The 22,940-nt window shown below is 46.1% G+C and overlaps 1 protein-coding gene across 3 annotated transcripts; it reads left to right on the top strand.

Annotated features, from left to right (window-relative positions):
- Window positions 1-1,149: 1,149 nt before the first annotated feature.
- DUT (deoxyuridine triphosphatase) lies at window positions 1,150-15,755 on the top strand. 3 transcript variants are annotated; one of them, XM_083183931.1, is made up of 7 exons: window positions 1,150-1,316; window positions 1,877-1,982; window positions 4,057-4,148; window positions 6,853-6,897; window positions 12,838-12,912; window positions 14,851-14,921; window positions 15,497-15,755. In XM_083183931.1, the coding sequence occupies exons 1-7, from the start codon at window positions 1,202-1,204 to the stop codon at window positions 15,551-15,553; spliced, it is 561 nt and encodes a 186-aa protein (XP_083040057.1). In that variant the 5' UTR covers window positions 1,150-1,201; the 3' UTR covers window positions 15,554-15,755. The 3 variants fall into 3 exon arrangements, with proteins under 3 accessions (XP_083040057.1, XP_083040058.1, XP_083040059.1); XM_083183932.1 differs by lacking the exon at window positions 1,150-1,316 and adding an exon at window positions 1,375-1,465; XM_083183933.1 differs by lacking the exon at window positions 1,150-1,316 and having other exon boundaries at window positions 1,541-1,982.
- The last annotated feature ends 7,185 nt before the right edge of the window (window positions 15,756-22,940 follow it).

A 22,940-nucleotide genomic window follows, 5' to 3' on the forward strand; every position in this document is an offset into this window, starting at 1 on the left:
AAGGTCATAGGTTCGAGTACAGACTAGGGTCCATCCTGTTTTTTTTTTTTCTGTATTAAAAAATATATATAATTATTTATAGATATATGTACACACATAAATCAATCTGTTTATCATTGGAACTTTTTTGATTTTTTGTATCAACATATATAAATATATATCTCGCATTTTCATGATTTAATGTCTTTATGATTCTATTCAGATTTTTTTTGGTACTTGTTTCCTAGCACGGCCACACCGATCATGATCGTGGGCATCGTTAGTAAAAATCGGGGGCATCGCGGGCATCGCATGCACTAAAAAATCGGGTGCGATGGTACCGACACGATGCCCGCGATTTCCCATAGGGAACAATGTTAAATGCCTCAATTTACCCAAATCATCATAGGGAACAATGGGAAATGGTCCAGAACCCCCCAAAAACACCCCTGAACAGTGAAATGGCCCCCCAAAATTAGTTTACGCCACCCCACGATCAACGTGAACTCGAAGCGTGGCGAGTGCAGCGATACACGTCCTCCGACCTTTTCATACCCCCACTATCCACGTCGGCGTGGAGTTGAGAATAGAATAGTGTGGCGAGCGCAGCGAGGGGACGCGCATACCTGTGAAGCCCGCGAAGGGACGCGTTTACCTGTGAAGGTATCCGCGTCCCCTCGCCACACTTTTCTATTCTCAACTCCACGCCTACGTGGATAGTGGGGGTATGAAAAGGTCGCCACGCTTCGGGTTCACGTTGATCGTGGGGTGGCGTAAACTAATTTTGGGGGGCCATTTCACTGTTCAGGGGTGTTTGGGGGGTTTCTGGCCCATTTACCATTGTTCCCTATGATGATTTGGGTAAATTGAGGCATTTAACATTGTTCCCTATGGGAAATCGGGGGCATCGCGTCTGGACCATTTAAGCCTTTTTTAGCCGCCTGCGATGCGACCGACTCGATTTTGACTTTTTTCAATGCATTTCAATGGGAAATCGGGGGCATCGCGTCGATCGCGTCGCAGACCACTAAAAATTACACCCGATGCCCGCGATTGTGGCCGTGCTAGGAAACAAGTACTTTTTTTTTTATTTGTTAGATGGGGAGGAGCAGAGAGCTGGCAGCCAGGGCTCCGCCCACCACTCACAGTGAGCTCCGTGTGTCAGGAGCTCAGAGCTGTTCCTGACAGGCAGCCTGCTTGCTTGGTCACGGACGGTGACGTGATGATGCCGGCCTGTAGTGGCGTCCGTTACTCTCTGCCTGTGATCAGATATTGCGGCCTGTCCTGCAGTACCCATGCTTTATCCCTCCGCCCACGACACTGTAGTTTCCAGGCAGGTAAACATTAAGCTAGTGGCAAGCATTTGTGTGCAACAGCAGCCGCCGTCGCCTCAGGGTCCAGGGATACATCATGGCTGCCTGGGCTATGTGTGTAGTAACCAGTAACGCCCGGCTATGCCACCGGCGACACCACACATGTATGCAAGGTAATATGTGCCAGCGTTCCCAGGAAGCGGTATATATATATGGACCTTTTACTGTCGGCTGAGGTTAGGTAAGGGCGATACGCTACACCCGTGCCTGGGTGTGTGATGTCTCCTCCGCAGACAGAAACCATGTTGTTGGAGACAAGGCAGTACAGGGGCACATTCCATCCTCTGCACTGACTGTTTACATTAAACACGGGGCATCTTCCCACCAGTGACGCGCGTACAGGGGGCGGTGGCTGCTGCTGCTATAGGCGGGGAAAGCGTTTAGCCTGTGGCGGGCTGCCTGCTGTTGGCGGGAGAATTAGATCCATTTTATCCTCCATTCATCTCTGTGTTTCTCCTCTTGCAACGCCGCTGCCATGCCGCTCGCCCCCACCCCGTCGTCTCCGTCCAAACGCGCCAAACCAGACGCCAGCAGCACGTCCCCACCCGTGCTCCGCTTTGCCAAGCTCACCGAACATGCCTGCACCCCAACCCGAGGCTCCTCCATGGCGGCCGGCTACGATCTGTACAGGTAAGTGAGGTGGGTGTGAGCTGGTGTACAGCAGGCATTGTAATCCGGGAGGGGGCATTTTGGAGTAATTGTGACAATGTTAATGGGGGCGGCTGTACCATAAATATGGGAAGCGGTCATCTATTGGAATGAACTTAGGTCTACAGTCATTAGGTCGACTGGCAGGAAGGTCGACATGACTTAAGGTCGAATTTGCATAAAGGTCGACATGGGTTTTTTCACTGTTTTTTGAGCCGACATGTGCCAACAGGCGGTATTTCATGCCCTACCATCCACTAGGGCGTGGAGGAGGTTATTAAAGCTGTGGCGAGCGAAGCGAGCCACCGTGCCCGATGCATCGCGAGGGTCCGATTCTCATTGCCAACTGTGTCCATGTCGACATTCGGATCAAAAAACAGTGAAAAACCCATGTCGACCTTATGACAAGTTGAACTTCCTCATGTCGACCTTTATGCAAATTTGAACTTAAGTCATGTCGACCTTGGCCCATGTCGACCTTAACTCAGGTCGATTTTCCTGCCAGTTGACCTAATGGGGTCTACCTAATGACTAGACCTAAGTTCATTCTGACAGATGTACCGATTCCATAAATATATACAAACACAACGGCGGTTATTTAGACATGATCACGTGCGAATTCACATGGGCCGACATGGGGTTTTCAAAATTTTTTTTTTTTTACCTGAATGTCAACACAGTCTACGTGGACACAGTTTAAAGTGCATCGCTCGCTATGCGTCGGGCACTATTTTATTCTCCCACTATGCCCTAGTGGATGGTAGGGCATTAAATACCGCATGTCGGTTCAAAAAACTGAAAAACCCCATGTTGACCTTTGACTGTCAAACTAATGACCTGTCGACCTTTTCCCATGTCAACCTAATGTTGGCTGTCTACCATAATGCTGTAGACCAAATGACCGCATCCCCTTGCCGCAGACTCGTACCCCCCCCCCCCCCTCCCCATCCTCTGTGCTGCTCCTCCTCCCACAGCAGCATGTCTCAGCCGGGGGTGTCCTTATGGCTGCAGGGGGTGCCGGACGGGATCCCGACAGGCATTCACCCAGCGTTGGGATCCCGACTGTCAAAACACCGACAGCTGGGTTCCCGACGGCCACCTGCTATTTTCCCTCGTGGGGTCCACGACCCCCATAGAGGGAGAATAGAATAGGTGGCTCGCGTAGCAACACGCAAGGGGCTTCGTTGCGCTCACCATGCTGTCTGGGTACAGCCAGTCGGGATAAGGATTGTCGACGACTGTTGGACCCCTATACCACACCCGCTGCACGGGGGAGGAGGAGATGCCGTGTACCACCGCAGAGCACAGGAGGTGACCGAGACCCCGTGCACACCACATCACAGGTATCATGAGGGGCATCCGTCACCGCGATGCTAGCTGCATATGTTTGTACATATGCGCTAGTGGCGGGGGGCGGCGATGCTGAGATGTGTAGTTTCACAAGAGCTGGAGGGCCATAGTTTGGACATGCATGGTCTATGATAAAAGGCATCAGATCTGTGAAAAATTGACTGAATAAGACTGCACCTGACTAAAGATTTGTCTGTTTAATCTGAGCGATGTTCACATTGGATATTGCATATGGTCATGCTTGGATTGGCACCTGAGCAAGCTGCAATATATCGATCTAATCCAGGGTTGGGGAACCTTCGGCCCTCCAACTGTTGTTGAACTACACATCCCAGCATGCCATGCAACAGTTCTAGAATGGCCAAATAACAAAACTGTTGCAGGGCATGCTGGGATGTGTAGTTCAACAGCTGGAGGGCCGAAGGTTCCCCATCCCTGATCTAATCTATATCAATTGCATGGGTGAAAATGTACACTCGCTGTTAAGGGCATCAGCTTTCCCTTAATGGGATAGTAGTGCTAGGTTACTGGAAGATTAGCATGTAAAGGTGGATAGCGTTTCAGCGACCAATGATGTGTATTTATGAAGAGTATACTATTTACAATAAACCCAGATATTTTATCTAGACATATATAGATGTTTCAACAGTAAATTTAAAATGAACAAAACATGTTTTTATATAATATTTTGTTCTGTTTTATATAGTGCATATGACTATGTAATAGCTCCACATGATAAAGCTATAGTAAAAACGGACATCCAGATCTGTGTTCCCACAGGATGCTATGGCAGAGTTGGTAAGTTAATGGCTGCTTAATTCCTGTTTTATTGTTGGACCGTCTTGTTTTATAAAAATGTTATTGTTCACTCTGCATACACATTGAATGATATGCACCTAGTCGTCAATGGCTTAGGCAAAATATGGCAGGTTGAGTTTATAGTGGGTATACACTAGATCTGGGGTAGCCAACTCCAGTCCTCGAGAGCTACCATCAGTTAATGTTTCCCAGATCTCCTCACAGAATCACACGTGAAGTAATTAGCTCCACCTGTGGGTTTGGTTGTTTGGAAAATTTTAACTGTTTGTAGCTCTCGAGGACTGGAGTTGGCTACCACTGCACTAGATCAGCGGTGGCCAACCCGCGGCTCTCGAGCCACATGCGGCTCTCCACCTTCGAAAGTGCAGCTCCTGCTCGCACTGCTGCCCGACGCGGCGCCCACCGTCCGGCCCCCATCACCCGCTGCCCGTTCCCGAATACCTTCTGAGGGTAGGAGAGCGCACATCTCTCCTATCCCTCACTGTGCATCCTTGTGACTTGGCCACCCCTCCAATCACAGCTTGCGGGCTGGCAGCCAATCAGGAGCCGGCCCGCGAGATTTGATTGGTGGACGGCGACGGCCCAGTCACAGGGAAGTGAGAGGGGAAGGAGACACGCGGTGTGCTCTCCTCCCCTCGGCGACATGACAGGACTGCAGGGGGACGCCAGACTGTCCTCTCCCCGCCCGGCAGCAGCAGCAACAACGGTGAGTGCTGCTGCTGGTAAATTATCACTGGGGGCATAACTAGCACGGTGGGGGGGGGGGGAGCATATGTGGCATTGTGGTAACATATCTGGCACTGGGCACATAACTAGCACTGTGGGGGCATGTGTGGCATTGTGGGGGCATATCTGGCACCATGGGGCATATATATCTGGCACTGTGGGGCATATATGTGTGGCACTGGGGGCATATCTGGCACCGTGGGGCATATATGTGTGGCACTGGGGACATATCTGGCACCGTGGGGCATATATGTGTGGCACTGGGGACATATCTGGCACCGTGGGGCATATATGTGTGGCACTGGGGGCATATCTGGCACCGTGGGGCATATGTGTGGCACTGGGGGCATACCTGGCACTGTGGGGGGGGGCATAAAGTTTTGTCATGTAGCCACTCCCCCTTGTGTCATATGACCACACCCCTTTTGCCGCACACGCAAAAAATGTATGCTTTGTTTTAATGAAAACATATGATTTTAAAGGCAATGTAGCATTATATCTGCTACTTTTTATTAGGGAGAACAGCACCAATGGGGTATAGCCGCTGTCTCTTGAATGCTGGAATATGTTTTCTGACTGAACCTCTTCTGCATGATCCCACTGACATGGTACTAATTGGACATATTGTCTAGCCAGCAATAGGAGACATGCACATCCCCTTGTGATTGCTTTATGATTTTTTGAGCAGTCAGTGAAGTGATAGTCTGTATAGTAGTTAAAAGGCACTATTGCTGCATATACCATATTAGGGAGATGTATTAAACCTTTAAAAATAGTTAAACGTGAGTGTTATTGACTGGAAGTTTACCACTTTATCACCCTTTTATTTATCTCTTTTTAAGGCTTAATACTTATTCCCCCCATTGGGTCTTATATGACAAATTTCATGTATGTAACATGGCCTGATAGAGGAGGCAGAGGGGACTTGCTGTATTGGTGAGTAAGCAGTTTAGCTCTATGCGAAGGTTCTCACTGGTCCCTGCTTTTTGAAGCCTTCTGGCTCGTGTGTGCAAAAGTAGGTTTTAAATCTGTGGTAACATCGATAAAATAAAAGATCTTTGTCATCCATAGAAGAGCCTCATACAGCTATCTTGCATAGTATCAGGGTTGCCTACCCTCACGGAATGGCCTGGAGGCTCCCTAGAACCGGATATCTTTTTGAGAAGGGGCTAAAAATGCAATTGGTGCCCTTTAGCCCCATCCCCTCTAATACCTGTAAAATTAGAATTACTGTGGGGGGGGGTTTGATGACATCTACATCAGGCCCAGCCCCCAGAAGTGCTGCTAAGTCTCCTCTGCTGGGTTCTCCCAGAGAGGAGACTTTAAAAGTAGGTAAGTACAGATGGGTCTTGTCCCATCTTGGCAGGGGATGGCGCTGGCGTCGCCAGCCGCAATCCCCCGCCAGCGCCATGGCGATGGTGAGAAGGGGACGCGCGCGCACGAGAGGCGCGCGCGTCCCCTTCCGACGGCGCTTCCATCCGTTCCCCCGGGTCCCCGCCGGCTTGCCGGCGGTAACCCAGGGTCCCCGCCGCCTGCCCGCACCCCCCCCCCCCCCCCCCCCCCCTAACCCCCCCTAACCCTGTCCGTCTCCCTGAGGCGGAGACGGACAGGGTTTCCGTCGCGCTGGCGACGGAGACGCACGCGCGTCTCAGTGCATTCGCTGGCGTGGCTGCTGGCGGGTCGCCAGCGCGGACGTTCTGGCGACCCGCCAGCAAGGATGGGACAAGACCCATCTGTATGATAGTATCTCAGAGTCTTCCTCTGTATCTTGCTTAGGGCAAGATGTATCAAACGGAAAATGCGGTAAAACCCCGGTTTTACCGCATTTTCCAATGTATCAAAAATGATACCGCATTGAAGGGTATCGCCACCTTTGGGTATAGAAGCCTATGGGCTTCTTATGCCGCCGCCTCGCAGATGACTCATAATAATAATTATTTTTTTATTTATTTTTTAGCTCCACGGTCTGGTTTAGCTGCCAAACACTTCATTGATGTTGGAGGTATGTATCTTTGCAATTTTCTTTTAATACATTTACTGACTGGATAAAACAAAATCAATATACATAGGCACATAGAGGAACATCAGAATACATTATACATACCAAAATACATACATGCAAAATGACCTTTAAAATGTATCTTTGCATTTTAAGTAAACTTTATTGTGCAGACTGTCCTGGGGAAAAAAACAAATTACAGAAGCTATGTTTACTCTGTGTACATTATCACAAGCAGATATCAACGTATGGGAGGAGTATTTCCTATTTGTGACCAACCACTCTTAGAAACAGGCATGTCTGATTTTAATTTTATAGCTTTCAACTAGTGTTCACATTAGGCTATTTTAGCAGGTCCCGGTCTGATTTTTAAAGGTCAAAATGCGGACGGCCCGTTTACCAGTGCCCTGCTAAATCAGCCTGCCCATCTGTCAATTCCGTTGCGTGAATAGATGCCATGTACATGCAAAAGGCATCTATTCACATTAACCATGGAGCTTAAGAAAAGCCCAGCCCCATGAGCGGCAGCCAGGCACGCACCCATCGGTGAGGTTGGTGATGCCACTCCACCCCCCACAATGACTGTGATTCCCCACCCTTATAATTAATCGATCTTCCCTCGTGTTTCCCCCATACTCCTGCCCTGCGCTGCTCTGATCCTAGCAGGATCACTAGTTCAACTTGGACTGAGTCTGTATGCGTAGCACAATGGAGTTTGGGGTGAAAATAAGCCCTAGCTGCTGCATCATAGCACTTACACATATGCAGAGACTGTTGCACACAGATATATAAGTGTTGCATAATAAATCCATGAAGTCTTAGAAACATCCCTGCTAATAGGCTACATCAGTGGTTCACAATCTTTTTTGAATCACGGCACCCTAGGCTATCAACATTTTTTAATGGTACCCCTAGGATTTGCTTCTGTTTGTACACATTTTATTATTGGCAGCCACAGCACTGGTTTTGCCCATAAATAATTTAAATTGGTCCTGGACCACCAACCCAGGGCACCCCTGCAAGTGTCCCGATGCACCCCAGGGAGCCATAGCACACAGTTTGGGAACCGCTGGGCTACATACATCTGAGGTCTTGGTGCAGTTCCCCAACCCTGGTGTCAGGAAATTGAGATCTACCAATCTTGAACAGTTTGATTGGGATCATCTATTTTTACATGGAGAATTTCCTGATTGGTGATTAGCCATAACTGCCAATAAGCACAGATGTATAACACTTATTTGCAAATAAACAAGAGGCCTAAAAGATGCTTTGGAGCAAGGGACTTGGAATGCCAAAAGGTTTTTGGTGCTTTTGCAGCAATAGTGTATGACCGTGGTTCCCAAACTTTCTTGACCAGGGAGCCCTAGAATATCAGCATTTGTTCAAGGCACCCCTAGTCCAAAGGTTTCTTATGGATAAATAAAAAAAGAAGTTAAGTTGTGCTTAACTGTCAGCCTCCGGTTCAGTTATGTGGTAGAACCACAGCTATGTTCCCTAATTGTCAATACATTTTATGATAGGTTAAACCAATTCTGGTGGTTGCCAATCACTTTGAACAGAAATAATTTGTTTTGGTCGTGGACCCCCAACCTAAGGCGTATGAACAGCTTTTATGAATTAATACAGCGCAAAACATGAATGTTATTGTTGGCAATGAAAATGGGTAAAACGTAACCACTGGTGCCCCACACTAAACTTAGTATAGCCAAGGCCACATCGTTCATCATGCTTTACACTTGGAATGACGAAGCCATGATACTGCACGATGGGTCATTCATCTTTCCGCCAGCTGAAGAGATCAGCAGGCTCCATGAACAACTCACAGGCACCCGCATTGGGTAGTCACACAGTAAGTTTTTAAACGATTGGTCCTGTATATCATTATCGACACCTTCCCTCATCCAGCATGTTCAGCTGGTAGAGGTCCTCGTTAATGACAGCAATGTGGCACCATCAGCATGGCTGCCGCTCAGTTCGCAGCCACCATCGCCAAGTGGCTGGGGCCCTGCCGCTTTAAAGGTATTTAGGAGTGGAGAATCTTTCCAGTACGGTTGTATTGGTAGAAATCAAGAGGAGGTACTCCACAGACGAACAAAAGTGTATTCATAAAGCAAAAAGTGACAGTCTTAACTTTAGATGCCAGAGATGAAGACAGGCCGATTGACCATAAAAAGGTCACCCCTCCCTCATGTTGGTGTTGGGACTTGATCAATAATGCCATAGCGGAAGGCTGAGACATCGTGCCTTGCCAAGGCTGTCCGCTAGTTCCCTTGGTCAGAGCTGCCTTTATATCGGATCTATGTAACGCAACCTGTTTGCAGAATTGGCGTTCAGTCTTTCCTAGTGTAAGGAACAAGGACATGAAATTATGAAGATTACAAATATGCTGATGCAAGATAAATGGTAATTGATGTTAACCTTTTTCCAAGTGAAAGGGTGGTGGAAAGACAGGCCTGTCTGTAAATACCCACAGGTCACGCAATTTGGACATTTGTAACAGCCTCTTTTCTGGGGAAGTAAAAAACTAGGCTGGGAGGTCCCTAGGTCCTTCTGAACTAAACTGTCCCTCAAACTCCGGCCTCTACGGTAACAAAGCATCAGGTGTGTGTCTTGTAATTTCAAGCACAGATCTGACTGCTCAATGGGCATGTGTAGTTTGGCCTTTTCTTTAATCAATGGAGACAAAGGGTGACAGTTCTTAATGTATTTGTCTTTTGAGATTGTATATATGTGTGATAAAGATATATATCTGTGTTCTCCCCAGGGTTACACTTTCATGTGGTCCGCCCAGCAAGACACGTCCTGCCGCCTGGTATTCGCAGACTCCCCTGACACCCAAGAATCTCACCAATTAGAACTTGTTGCAGGCGGATGCTGATTTCAGACAGAACACCTATTTGGCAAGATGTGACTGACACAGCCGAGCTACGTCAACATCGAATCAGTGTCCGTCTGCAACAAGTTCTAATTGGTGAGAGTGCTGAGTGCATAGGCAGGCGCAGGGGAACACAGCGATGGGACCACCTTGCCCGGTCACCGCACTCTGCAGGGAATGCTGCACTTCATTATGAAAGAAATTGTCTGGCTGCCCCAATGTGTGCCGCTCCACCTGTCACTGCATCTCCCACATCACTGGGTAGTGAGTGACTCATTTAGCTCATCTCTCCTAGTCATATTCATAAGCACTAGCAGGGAGACTGAGGAGAACCAGTGACGCCGCCTGTCACTCCTGCTGCATGCAGAGGAGTTTCCTGGCCACCAAAAGGAGTGAGGACCAACAAAGGACCCACATCTTGTGCAGAAGGAGAACTGAGCAGGACATGTAGCCCAATTTGTAGGGAAAAAGCTGCATAAATAATTATTTTACAAAGTGAATTGTGTAGTATTTGTGTCTGACAGACTGCAGTATTTGGTCACCTAAAAGTATTTAAATAACAAAGGTCATGGTTTAAACACTTTATTACAAAGACCTCCACCTGGCTACTTCTATTATTGCTAGGCTGCTACCTTGTGATCGCCTCTGTGTTGTATGTATGTATGTATGTATGAAAGCTGTAGTTTCATTTGTTGCCAGCAGATGGCAGTGTTTCTGTTGCATATGGACACTAGATACTGTAGATATCTCTCCATCTTAGTCTTTATTATGGGCTAACTGTTCTGTAGATGTTTGATGCCTGTTGCTATGTCCTGGTATCTCCTTTGGGGATGTTGGTATGTGCAACTAATAAGGTGGCCATATACTTATCCAATTTTGATCCATTGGCCTGATAAAATCGTGTGAAGAGTGCCTTATGTCATATGTGTTGCTTCCGGATCCAAACCAATGCTTTGTCCCAGAGTTCGCCATGGCTGCTACAAGAGTTTGTGGGATCCTGTGCCAGTATTGGCATCGCACATGATATATTGTATTCTAAAGGGGTGGATACAATGTATCTTGTATGCAATCCAGCCTCCCGGGTAGTTGGCACGCTACCACATGCAATACCTTGCACAGTTTCTCAAACTCTGACCCCAAACAGTTCACATTTTCCAGGTCACTTGTGAATTTTAAAAATGTGACCGTTGGTGATACACAGTGCTCCTGCCTGATCACCTGGAAAATGTGTACTGTATGGGGTCCTGAGGACAGAGTTTGAGAAACACTGCACTAATGTATGGGCCCTCTGTGTCTTTTTGGTTTCTCTCTCCTTAAATGTGCTAACAAGTTTTTAAGCTGTTAGCTTTGGCCTAAAAGGACACGACTTGGGGTTGATTTTCCTGACTGGATTTCCTTGGTTAATGACACTGTCATTAACAGCTAGAAGGGCCTTGTCCTAATATGATACATTGTGGTCTCCCTTGTACAGCTATTGTCAGAGCTGCTCTCCATGACTTGAGACTGGGTCATTCTTTGTTTGCCAGTGCGTTAATGCCTTTGTTGTGATTTGTCATTGTCATACTGAACATGATGTCCACTTACCACATTTCTACTGTGATCTTTTGCATACTTTCTTGTGACTCCTAGAAAGTCCCTTACATGTGACAGTCCTTGTAAGCAGGGCCGGTAACAGAAATTTTTTTGGTCCCATACATTGATATCTCTGAGGGCCCCCTCAAACACTATAACCTCCCTTTGATGGGACATAAACTGGAAGCGCATGGCCATTACTGGAGTGGTGTGCTCTATCACATTGATGTACTCCCTCAACCCATGGTCTGTGCTTTAGCACATGGACACACTTCCTCATCCTGTGGTCTATCAATTGAAATGCTCCCTCATAACGCTGTCTGCACTTTAGCATACTGATGCACTCCATTGCCCATGGCCTGTGTTCTATCACACTGACGCACTCCCTCACCCCATGCTCTGCGCTTTAGCAAACTGGCTCACTCCCTCATCCTGCGTTCTATCACTCTGACACGCTCCCTTTCCCTGCAGCCTGTTATATATCAATTGACGTGCTCCCTCACCCCGCAGCCTGCGCTCTATCACACTGATGTACTCCCTCACCAAGCGGCTCTTGCTATCATACTTGCGCAGTCCCTCATGCCCCAGCCTGTGCTCTATTACACGACATGCTCCATAACCCTGCAGCCTAATCCTGACTCTCACTAGTGCCATCCCTGGTATGCAGTAACCTAAGTAGTAGTGTGGCTCTCTGAGCAGCTGATTGAGCTGCTGCCTGCAAGTCTGAAACTGGGGGTGATCAAGGCTGTCGGATGGCTGAGCAGGGGGGTATCGGATGGCTTTGGGGCACCTCGAATCGTCGGGGCCCAGTTCAGCTGTCCCCTTTGAAACCACACCCCCCCCTCTCCGGGCCTGCTTGGCTAGGGCTGGCTTATCTGCATATACCGTCTCCTGCTTTGAGGGGAGTCTGGTTTTGTGCTGTCCCCAGTACTAGCTTTGAAAAGTTTTGCAGGTTATTTGGCATCTTGGTGGGACCAGAAGCCTGTCCACAAACACCCGCCAATCAAGGCAAAACATGTTCACAACTGTGTGTGTGTTATTTTGCATTCTGTCTCCTTTAAAAACCTTGTATGCTATTATCTATTAACATTTCTATTAACATTATCTTTCTGCAATGCTTGTCCTGAAATATTTTTTTCTTTTCATTTCCAAAGATTTTGAATACTCTATAGAAATATAAACACAATGCAACATTGTGCTGTCCTCCGCAGCTGGAAGGCGTAGCCTGCTTTCAGAGCCAAGGCCCTGACACAGACCTTGCATTGAGGGCCATCAAATTGACCTGCCAGCACCAGTGTGTCATTTCCACTGATTGCTGTAATGTTCTTTCCACCCATATTACACAAAGCAATATGTAATTCCTGCATTGCAAAGACTGTTCCACATTCTTTTTCTTTGTATTCATTTTTTCTATCTTTGCTTAAATATGTTCAGTGTTAGTATATTCTAGTCCTCGGAAGCATGTGATTTACCAATATTGTCTCCTTTCCATTTAGCTGGGGTTATTGATGAGGACTACAGAGGAAATGTTGGTGTTGTATTATTTAACTTTGGAAAAGAGGCATTTGAAGGTATGTTCTCCAGCAATATAATGTAGCTTTTCATAAGGAAATCGGTGAGGTGAAGTATCTTTAGGGACGGAACCTAAACTGCCAACTGATCTTTATAAAAGAGGCCACTACCATTCTCAAACGTGTGTGTATCTGGAGCTCATCACAATTAAACTTTTATGTGAGATCTTGGGCTGTGTTGTACACGCACACATGTGTAGATGTACAGTAATTGAATTGTGTATTTCAGTTTCTTAAACACCTATGTTTAAACGTTTGCTGTGTGAACAGCAATATGTGTTGCATATTTTCAGCTCTCCATTAGTCCCGAAGTCTTTGTGAAGACATTGGAGGAAATCATTTGGTCTACAGTATGATGGTCGACACTGGTCTAGGTCGACATGGGGAAAGGTCATTAGTTTGACAGTTTAGGTCGACATGGACACAGTTTAAGTTGCACTGCATCCCCTCGCATCACTCGCTGCGCTCGCAATACTTCGAGCACACTATTTTATTCTCCCACCATTCCCTAGTGGATGGTAGGGCATGAAATACCGCCTGTCGGCTCAAAACAGTGAAAACCCCGATGTTGACCTTTTGACTGTCAACATAGACACTGTTGAACTAATGCCCTTTCGACCTTTTCCCATGTCAACATTTTCTTATGTCGACCTAATGACTGTCGACAATCGGGCTGTAGACCAAATGACCATATGAAACACCCAAAAGCATCATGTCGGGTAAACACGAATAAAGTACTGGCCACTTTATGTAAAAAAAATAAGTCTACTATTGCAACAAGGACTTTTAAAATGTTCTGCTCCCCACCTCTGGGGGATGTGAGCAGACGTGTGTGCCAAAATTGAATAGCTGCTCTCGGGCACCCAAACAATTGAATCATCCCATGTGAGTTCTGATGTCCAATTCAAAATCCTAGATAAAGAATTTTTTTTATGATCACAGAAATGTTACTGTAGCATCTTTTTAAATGTTGTGATGCATCCAATGTTTGTAATATATCTGGTTTTGTCTACCTGGTGGAAGTCATGTCTGAGTGTGATTATGGTTGGCTTGCTGCTTAGCGGGCCTTCTAAAGCTGGGCATTTAAATACCCGCTAACTGGCAGGGTCTGCACATCCCCTGCTGCTTTACGAATAAATGTTTTGCATAAACATCCATTCCTAGGGTAGCGTATGAGGGGGAAATTTATTTGATGGTCTCCAACCATGAAATGATTATTCCCCTGCTAAACAATCCCGTCTTGGATGGTTTAGATTTGCGGTGCCCGGTACGAGAAAGGGGTGGGTGGCTGATGTCCTATGACTTCAGCCGTCCCGCCCCTGGCAGGCAACTGCCTGACTGCAATGGCGTGGGGAAACTAGGCGTCCCCATGCGCTCGCCCCCTCTGCGAGTGACAGGGTAAATCTGCGCACTGCTAAAACATCGGTCCCTGGTGCAAACACGCCGGGGACCGAGTGAATTAGAATGAGGGACAAAGTCTATTCATTCTACTCAGGTTCTTCAAATGGTTCCTGCAGTCTGTGCAGCTGATTGCTGTGTCCTCAGGAGGCCTCGCGTAGCATTGCACTTACCGGTGCTGCTGGCCCTGCCCCTTCTGCCTGATTCCATGATGCTTAAGGTTCTGGGCCAGTGTGAGGCACATTTGCTATGACTGTTTTTTCTAAAATTAAATGTATTTGAACCCCATTCATTGCAACATGGTGTGTCCGTGGTCGATGTTATCTTTTATTGCTTTACTCCCAACTGAAAATCAACCGCATGGTTTTCAGAACCCCTTTGTACAGAGGAAATTCTCTTGGTGATCATGTTTATGTAAGGGGTTGCTGCTCTACAATTCAAAATTCTATGCATCACAATTTGTTTTGTCCTTTTATTGACAAAACTATTTTTTTGTTTTATTGACTAAACAATTGTTCTTTATGCTTTTACATTTTTCAGTTAAGAAAGGCGACAGGGTAGCTCAGCTGATATGTGAAAAAATTCTGTATCCTGATCTTCTGGAGGTGAAAGTAAGTGTCAGCATGACCTAACAATGTATTATACAGGCTGAGTATCATTTATCCAAAATGCTTAAGACCAGGAGCATTTTGGATAACTGATTATTCCGTATTTTGGAAAATGTTTATTAGAATGAGGAATCTTGCATTTTTAAACACATGAAATATATAAGTTTAGATTTTATTTATGCATGAAACAAGGTTCCAAAACAACACTTTGTGCACCATCTCAGACGCTGAATGTGAATGCCAAGCAATCCTTTTCTTGCACATATTTAGTGCCAGTTACATATTGTGCACCCTGTAGAACTAGTTGCAGATGTCCCCAGTAGGTTTTTTAGCAAAAAAAGTACATTTTGGAGACAACGGTTTTCTGAATAATTTGGATAACTGATATTTCGATAAGGGATACGCAGCCCTAATTAATTAGTTGGAGGATATGGGTAATATATGGGTCTGTATTTCCCCAAAAGTGTCCATTCTCTTGGTTTAGGACTACCCCCCTCCCCCCTTATGCCATTGTTATACATTAGAACATATAAATGCATAATTTTTTACAGAAATTCTTTTTTCCTCTTCTTTCCCAGAGTTTAGATGACACGGAGCGAGGTGCTGGCGGATTTGGCTCAACCGGTCAAAAATGATTATTTAAATAAAAATGTGATATTTGAAATATTTAGTCCCTGTTCCTTTTATACACATCTTTGGCTGTAGGTTCAGTTGTAATGTTACAAACCAATGGTGAAAATATCAAAGTTGACATTGTTGGTTACATTCCACTCTTGCTATGTACATTTCTGGAGATTTGTTTTTTGTATCTGAATAATAAAATGTTTATTTGTGTTACTATTTTTTTTTTTTTTTGCCACTTGTAAACCAAAATGCTTATTTAAAAAACATACATCAAAGATTTCGGTTTTCACATCACAAATGAGTAATCTTGTCTAATCAGGGCAGCATGGATGGTGTAATAGTTAGCATTACTGCCTCACAGCACTGAGGTCATGGGATCGATACCCACGATGGCCCTAACACTGTAAAGTTTGTATATTCTCCCTGTGCTTGCATGGGTTTTCTCTGGGTACTCCGCTTTCCTCCCCCAATCAAAAATATACTGGTAGGCTAATTGGCTCCCAACAAAATTAACCCTAGAATGTCTGTGCGTGTACGGGATGCAGTTAAAATCCCGGCGGTCGGGATCCCGGCGTTCAGAATCCCGACACTTTCTCCCTCCGTGGGTGTCCACGACACCACTTGAGGGAGAATAAATTAGTGTGGCGAGCCCGCAAAGGGGGGAGGGGGCAGTCCCCGTCCCCCCCTTGTCGGGATTTTGAATGCCGGGATCCCGACCGCCGGGATTTCATACTGAATCCGCGTGTACATGTGATAGGGAATATAGATTGTAATCTCCACTGGGGCAGGGACTGATGTGAATGTTCAAATATTCTGCAGCGCTTTACAGAGAATATTTGAACTTTCACATCAGTCCCTGCCCCAGTGTTAATAAATATCAGGGCATGGGACCTATTTAACATTTAATTAAAGGGTGGAAATGGCCAATGGTTTGCACAGCTCTGGCCGTCTGACACAGATGCACAACCCCAGCTACGCAAAGATGTATTTTACTAATGTTGGTGGGCTGTGTGTAAATGCTGGAAGTTCCTATGTATCTGTCCTCCCCAGCATTGTGGCGGGTTTCCTCTGGAGAGGGTGGAAGCTTCCGCTGCTCGTTCCCTTGTAGCCACAGGGAAGGTCAAAGAACAGAAAAGTGGTTCTCTATTTTGTAGCCAAACTTTTTAATGTACTGCAGAGCTAAAATTGTTGCTTAATCTTGTAAGATTACATTGGGGCCTGTTAGTCATTTTGTACCCAATTCCAGTCTATACATGTAATGTACAGTTGAATTGTGCTTCTGGTGGGGTTAGAGGTGAGGTGTGATAAATATTACATGGCAGAAGTGATCGCCTGCGCACACAACGATTTACTGATGTGTCTTAAGTACAATATGGTTTTGTTTAAAAGCCTTTACGCATGCTCACTTTCAAATGTAATGCTTCAAGCAATGGCAGATTACGGCTTCACACAAACAATTTTTGTACATGTGCGTGCTCTGACAAGCTCAATGACCAGTGGTCCGTAGTGCTAGATACAAGGGCTGGGAAATTATGATCTTCATAATGAGGCATGTTTTAAAGTTTGCTTTGGTTGTATTTTGCATTTTGGCATGTTCCATGAATGTTTTAAATAGTAGTATGGTTTTAGCTTCTACAAAATTACCCAACCAATGTGTCTTGGAGATGTCTATTTCATTATGAATCCTGTTTTATTGTTGGTCTAAGTCAGGGATGGGGAACCTTCGGCCCTTCAGCTGTTGACCTACGCATCCCAGCATGCCCTGCAACATTTTTAACATAACCAAATATCAAAACTGTAGCAGGGCATGCTGGGATGCGTAGTTCAACAGCTGGAGGGCCAAAGGTTCCCCATCCCTGGTCGAAGTAGATTTTTACGTTGGCTGAGTTGAATGTGTATGTATCATCATAGTACTGACTATATATTAATCCATCAGCACCACTACCTGCCTATAGTAACAGAACACTTAGCTGTTAAGTATCCACCAGCTGCTTAGTTAGAACACAATTTTGTTCTAAGTTAGTAATGCAAAAAATGCTGGCTTAGTTGTTCAGTGGTAGTGTAACAGATGACTACCACCACTTACCTCTTTATTCAGCACAGTTAATATATGAAAGTCCGGAGAGCTGTCTGCAAGTTTAGAAGCACTCGCTTTCCCTGCAATACAAAGTCACCATAAGAAGGAACCAGCTGAATAAACTTTAGTGTTACAGGTACTCTTTACTTAGTTGGGCGGGCATCGCGGCCAGTACATTAACGGCCGCGACGCGTTCCCCGCGATTTCCCATAGGGTTCAATGTTAAAATTTAGTGCTGCCCGCGATTTTACATTCAATGCTTCAATGGCCGCGATTTGGCCATAGGAATCAATGTTAAATGGGCCACAGAGCCCAAATAGGCACAATTAACACTTAAATATCCCCCCAAATTTGTAATGCCACCCCACGATCCACGCCAACCCGAAGCGTGGCGAGCCCGCGAGGGGCGGCGGTACGCGTCCTCCGACCTTTTTATACCCCCACTATCCACGTCGGCGTGGAGTTGAGAATAGAATAGTGTGGCGAGCCACCGAGCCCGAAGCATGGCGAGCGGACGTGGATACCTGTGAAGCCCGCGTAGGGCCACGTTTACCTGTGAAGGTATCCGCGGCCCCTCGCGGGGCTCGCCACGCTTCGGGCTCGGTGGCTCGCTGCGCTCGCCACACTATTCTATTCTCAACTCCACGCCGACGTGGATAGTGGGGGTATGAAAAGGTCGGAGGACGTGTACCGCCGCCCCTCGCGGGCTCGCTGCGCTCGCCACGCTTCGGGTTGGCGTGGATCGTGGGGTGGCGTTACAAATTTTGGGGGACATTTAAGTGTTAATTGTGCCTATTTGGGCTCTGTGGCCCATTTAACATTGATTCCTATGGCCAAATCGAGGCCATTGAAGCATTGAATGTAAAATCGCGGGCAGCACTAAATTTAACATTGAACCCTATGGGAAATCGCGGGCATCGCGTCGCGGCCGTTAATGAACTGGCCGCGATTTCTTTACCCACGACGCCCGCGATGGAGATCGTGGGCGCCGTGATAGGTAAAGGGAGTACCGTGTTACATATGCTGTTGAAAAGCAAAGTTCTTGATGTGCATTCGTTAGATGTCTGTACTAGACAGCTGTTCTACACCTCTTCCTCTAGATGGCATAGTTGTGTAAGGTCTCCAATAAAAGTTTGCTTTTCTGGCTTTAAGGACTACATAGCAACCAATGATTGAAAACAGGCTTAGCCAAGGGTAGAAAAGCAGCGATAATTATTAAATGTGATTGGGCATGCTACATTGTTTTTGTAATCCATTTTGCTATATGAGACACTCCCTTTTTGCCTTCTGGACTTCATTAAATATGACAATGTATCACTTATTCCTCCTTTTTTTTTTTTTTTCTTCCTAATTAAACTTTCTGAAATCCAGGGCTGTTTTTCATTGAGAAACCCATATGTTCTACACTGAGGTACTTACTGGACTTTTAAGATCTTTACAATTAAACAGCCGTAAACATTTATATCAAGGATTTCAGATACATCTTTATCATATATTTTTTAGTCTTTCAACAACCTTGAATACAGGGGCAAAATCGTACTATACAGTAGTTTAAAAATTTGTCCAACTCCTATTGTGTGCTTGGCTTTAACATGGTTAAATGTGTCTCGGTATGAAGTAAAGTTCAGTGATCCTGCCTACTTCCTGTGCTGTCAAACCTTCTCCTGTAAGAATAACTGTACTTTTATTTGCTGCATGATGTTTTTGGCAGAACTGCCACTCGGGATTTGCATAAATGTGTGACCTCAAGTGAGAGAAGTAAAAGCTTGCCTCAGTGCCCGTGGTCACTCCAGTCTCTGATACCAACAGGTTTAGCACTGTCTCTATGGTCCCACACGTTCAGGAAAGATGGCACAAGTCTGTTTGAAAAGTTTCAAAAAGTGTCTGTGTAGGTGGGTTGTATGGGGGTGTGTATTCTAAACCACAGTATGCTGTGATTTATCCTTGCTGGCAAAGCAAATAATTGATATGACTTTATACAGTATTGGGATATAGTTGTGTTTACAGTTAGAGCTGAGACATCTAGATCTATGTCCATCCTCTTGAATACATTTTTTATTTTATTTTTCTCCTTAAAAGAAAAAAAAACGGAATAATGCCAAAATTGTGATAATTATTTTATCTGCTAGGATTTATTTACAATTCCTGAATGCTTTTCAGCTCATTTGCTGGATGTCATGAACCGGCAGTCATGGCGCTAACTGTCTGCTCGTTCTGTTGACTTTGAAACAAATGAAAAGTAGACTTCAGGTTGTTTGTAATGTCAGCTCTGTTTTATAAGGTTTCAAACATGCATTAAAAACGCATCCAGTCTTAAAGCTATCCTCCCTCACTAGCTGCCCCTTACTGTGCATTTCCCAGTTCACCTTACACTGCTGTAGACAGTAAGCACTAGCATGCAGGGCTCTCCCTGCGCTATGGCACATGTCTCCATTATGCTCCACCTGCAGTCAGTGACTGATCCTTATACTGTATGCCTTTGCCAGGGCTTTGGCTCATTTGAGTGCTGCTTATTCATAACTCATTCATTTCTCTGTCTGATCATGTGTTGGGTGTTTTTGTACTGTCCTGTTGAGGTCTGGATGATGGGTCACAATTTTTTTTTTTTTCCTTCATTAATGTTTTCATACTATACTCCAAATCAGAAACTGAGAAGTGTGTTGATTTGCCATGTGGGAACAGCCTACACTTATTGGGGGGTCTATTTGCTCCAGAATTTTTCGCTTGTACAATTCAGGGATAGTGTAGTAGTCTGGTAAGATTGGTTAATCCTACATAACGAATCAGTTGATAATGATCATCATTTTATTATGTAGGTTGAAACTGTAATAAATAAAGCCAGCCATTTTCCCAGCGATAAATCGCCAGCTGCGCGCTCCCATGCGTACCCCCTAATGGTCGCATGCTCCTGCGACCAGCGGCTTCCCCTGGCGCTGAGCAGGAGGTCAGCGCTGCTGCTTCCCCATGACAGCAGACTACTACGTACTGCTGCTCCCTCCTAGTCTCTCTCCCCCTCGCCCCGTGTCAGTAGCAGTTACAGAAATTCCTGAATAATATTCCCAGCTGGCGATTTATCGCTGGGAATATGGACGCTCAGCAACCATATTCCCAGAGATTTCAGCCAATATCGCCCCCGTGTGTATGCACCTTAAGTCATTTCCAAAATCTGAAAATGGACAACTGTCACTCAGACAATGTACTGTAGTTGGACCTATTTGATTTAAACAATTTCACTGAATGTTTTTTTTCCATTCTCCTGAGTTTGTGAGCAAATGTGTTATTGACCTTTGCACCCATACAGTACCAGCTTTTCAGTCCAACAAACCAACTAGTTGGAGGAAAGTTGGTCTGATGTGTGGCCAGCATTACTCTAACCCTCCCCCAAGTGCTTATCATTGTGTTTATTCTAGATCCCAGCATCTATAAAAGCCCAGGCAGTTCATCTTCCCCCACCTGGGGGGGTGTCATTCTCTGCTGTAGTGCTTCTATTACAGCAGTGGTTTCCAACCCTGGTCCTCAAGTACCCCCAACAGTGCACGTTTTCCAGGTCTCCACACATAATCACAGGTGAGCTAATTAGCTCCACCTGTGATCTTTTCAAATGTGCCTGCATAATGAGTGCACCTGCTGGGTGACTTGGAAAACGTGCACTGTTGGGGGTATTTGAGGACCAGGGTTTGGAACCACTTAATACAGTTCTGAATTGCATATCCGTGCAGAAATAGACCACACTGAGCTAGAATCAATACAGCAGACAATGACAGCCCAGGCAGGGAAGAGGAACTGCACAGGTTTTGAAAAATGCAAGTTCCTAGAATGAATGCTAGAATAATTCTAAAACCAAACCCATCTAATGCCATTGGGGTCTATAATGACTGCTAGGATCTATGACTGTTAGGATTTAGCTCATACTTGCCTACCTGACCCTCTCCATGAGGGAGAAAATGCTCTGTTCCTGGGCTTCTCTGGTAATGTAGGATTACTAGCACCTGTGCGGAGCTGGGTAATTGATGAGAAAGGTGTTTCACCACAGGTGATGCCAATCATACATTACAAGAGAAGTCCAGGATCAGAGCATTTTCTCCCTGAAGGAGAGGGTGCAGTAGGCAAGTATGATTTAGCTTTCAGGATCTGACCATCAGGATCCTGACTACATCCAGGTTCTGAGGATACCTTGAAAACATGCACTGTTAAGTATCCAAGAAGATGGAAATACTACTGTATAGTTCACTCAAATGTGCTTTTATTCTGCATCCTGAGATATTATTCTATTGCAGTATACTGTCTGGTCCAGTGGTCGAAGTGGGTCGGTATGCGGCGGTATGGCATACCAGCACTTCTTCCGCTGTCCCAGAAATTTTGTGCACATAGGATGCCACAGCTGGTTCTTTTAATGCTCCCCTGCCGGGCACCCGTGTGGCGTGTGCCCGGCTGTTATCCCCGCTGCTGTCTGGGCTCTCATCTCCGCTGTCACCGGGTGGCTCCATGCTAGGAACACAGTGGCTGCAGGCAAGGACACCCTTCAGTGGCGGCAGCATGGACCCAGCAGCTGCCGGCACAGAGCCGCTCTGTGAGAATGGAGGGATGGAGATTTAGCAGTTGCTGCACGGAGCTGCTCTATAGTGGGGGAGGGAGGGTAGTGGGACCTGCGCCTGCTCAGCCCCCAGCAACACCACCAGGCTGCAGCCTTCCTCCCAGCAGAGAAACAACTACAACCATCATCAGGTAACCAGCAGGTCACACTGCCCTACAGTATGCCCAGCTGGCACATGCCACCCCCCCCCCCCCTTCTGTCAATCTAGTCTCCCCTATCTGTATGTCAGTATGTCCCCCTATATGGTACTCTGTCCATCAGTCTAAGTCCCCCACCCTTCTGTCCATCTATGCTGCCCCCTTCCCATCCGTCTGCCAGTCTGTTCACCCATATGTGCTCTTTGCCTGTCCCTCTATGCCCATCACCCATCCGTCTCTTTCCTCTATGCCCCTATATGGTGTTCTGTTGGTCCATCTGTCCGTCTTCACCCCCACATTCATCTGTCAGTCAGTCTATGCCCCCATATTGGGGTGTATTCAATGTGGCCAGCAAGGGGGTTAAATGGCGGGGATCACCGAAAACAAGCGATCCTTTAACCCCCGCGCTGGCCGCTCACCCTCGGACAGTAAGGATTCCGTCAAACAGAGAGGCTGGCAGCTAATGCAGGTACAAAGAAAGGGGGTTTGCATCCGCACAGACTTTTATCGTCGATTAGAACATTCTAGATAAACATCTATTAGGACCAATATGTTGGACTACTTTTGTAAATTTTTGTAGTCTCGGATTG

This window comes from Crinia signifera, chromosome 4, assembly GCF_055691185.1.
Source record: "Crinia signifera chromosome 4, ASM5569118v1, whole genome shotgun sequence".
NCBI classification, from domain to species: domain Eukaryota; kingdom Metazoa; phylum Chordata; class Amphibia; order Anura; family Myobatrachidae; genus Crinia; species Crinia signifera.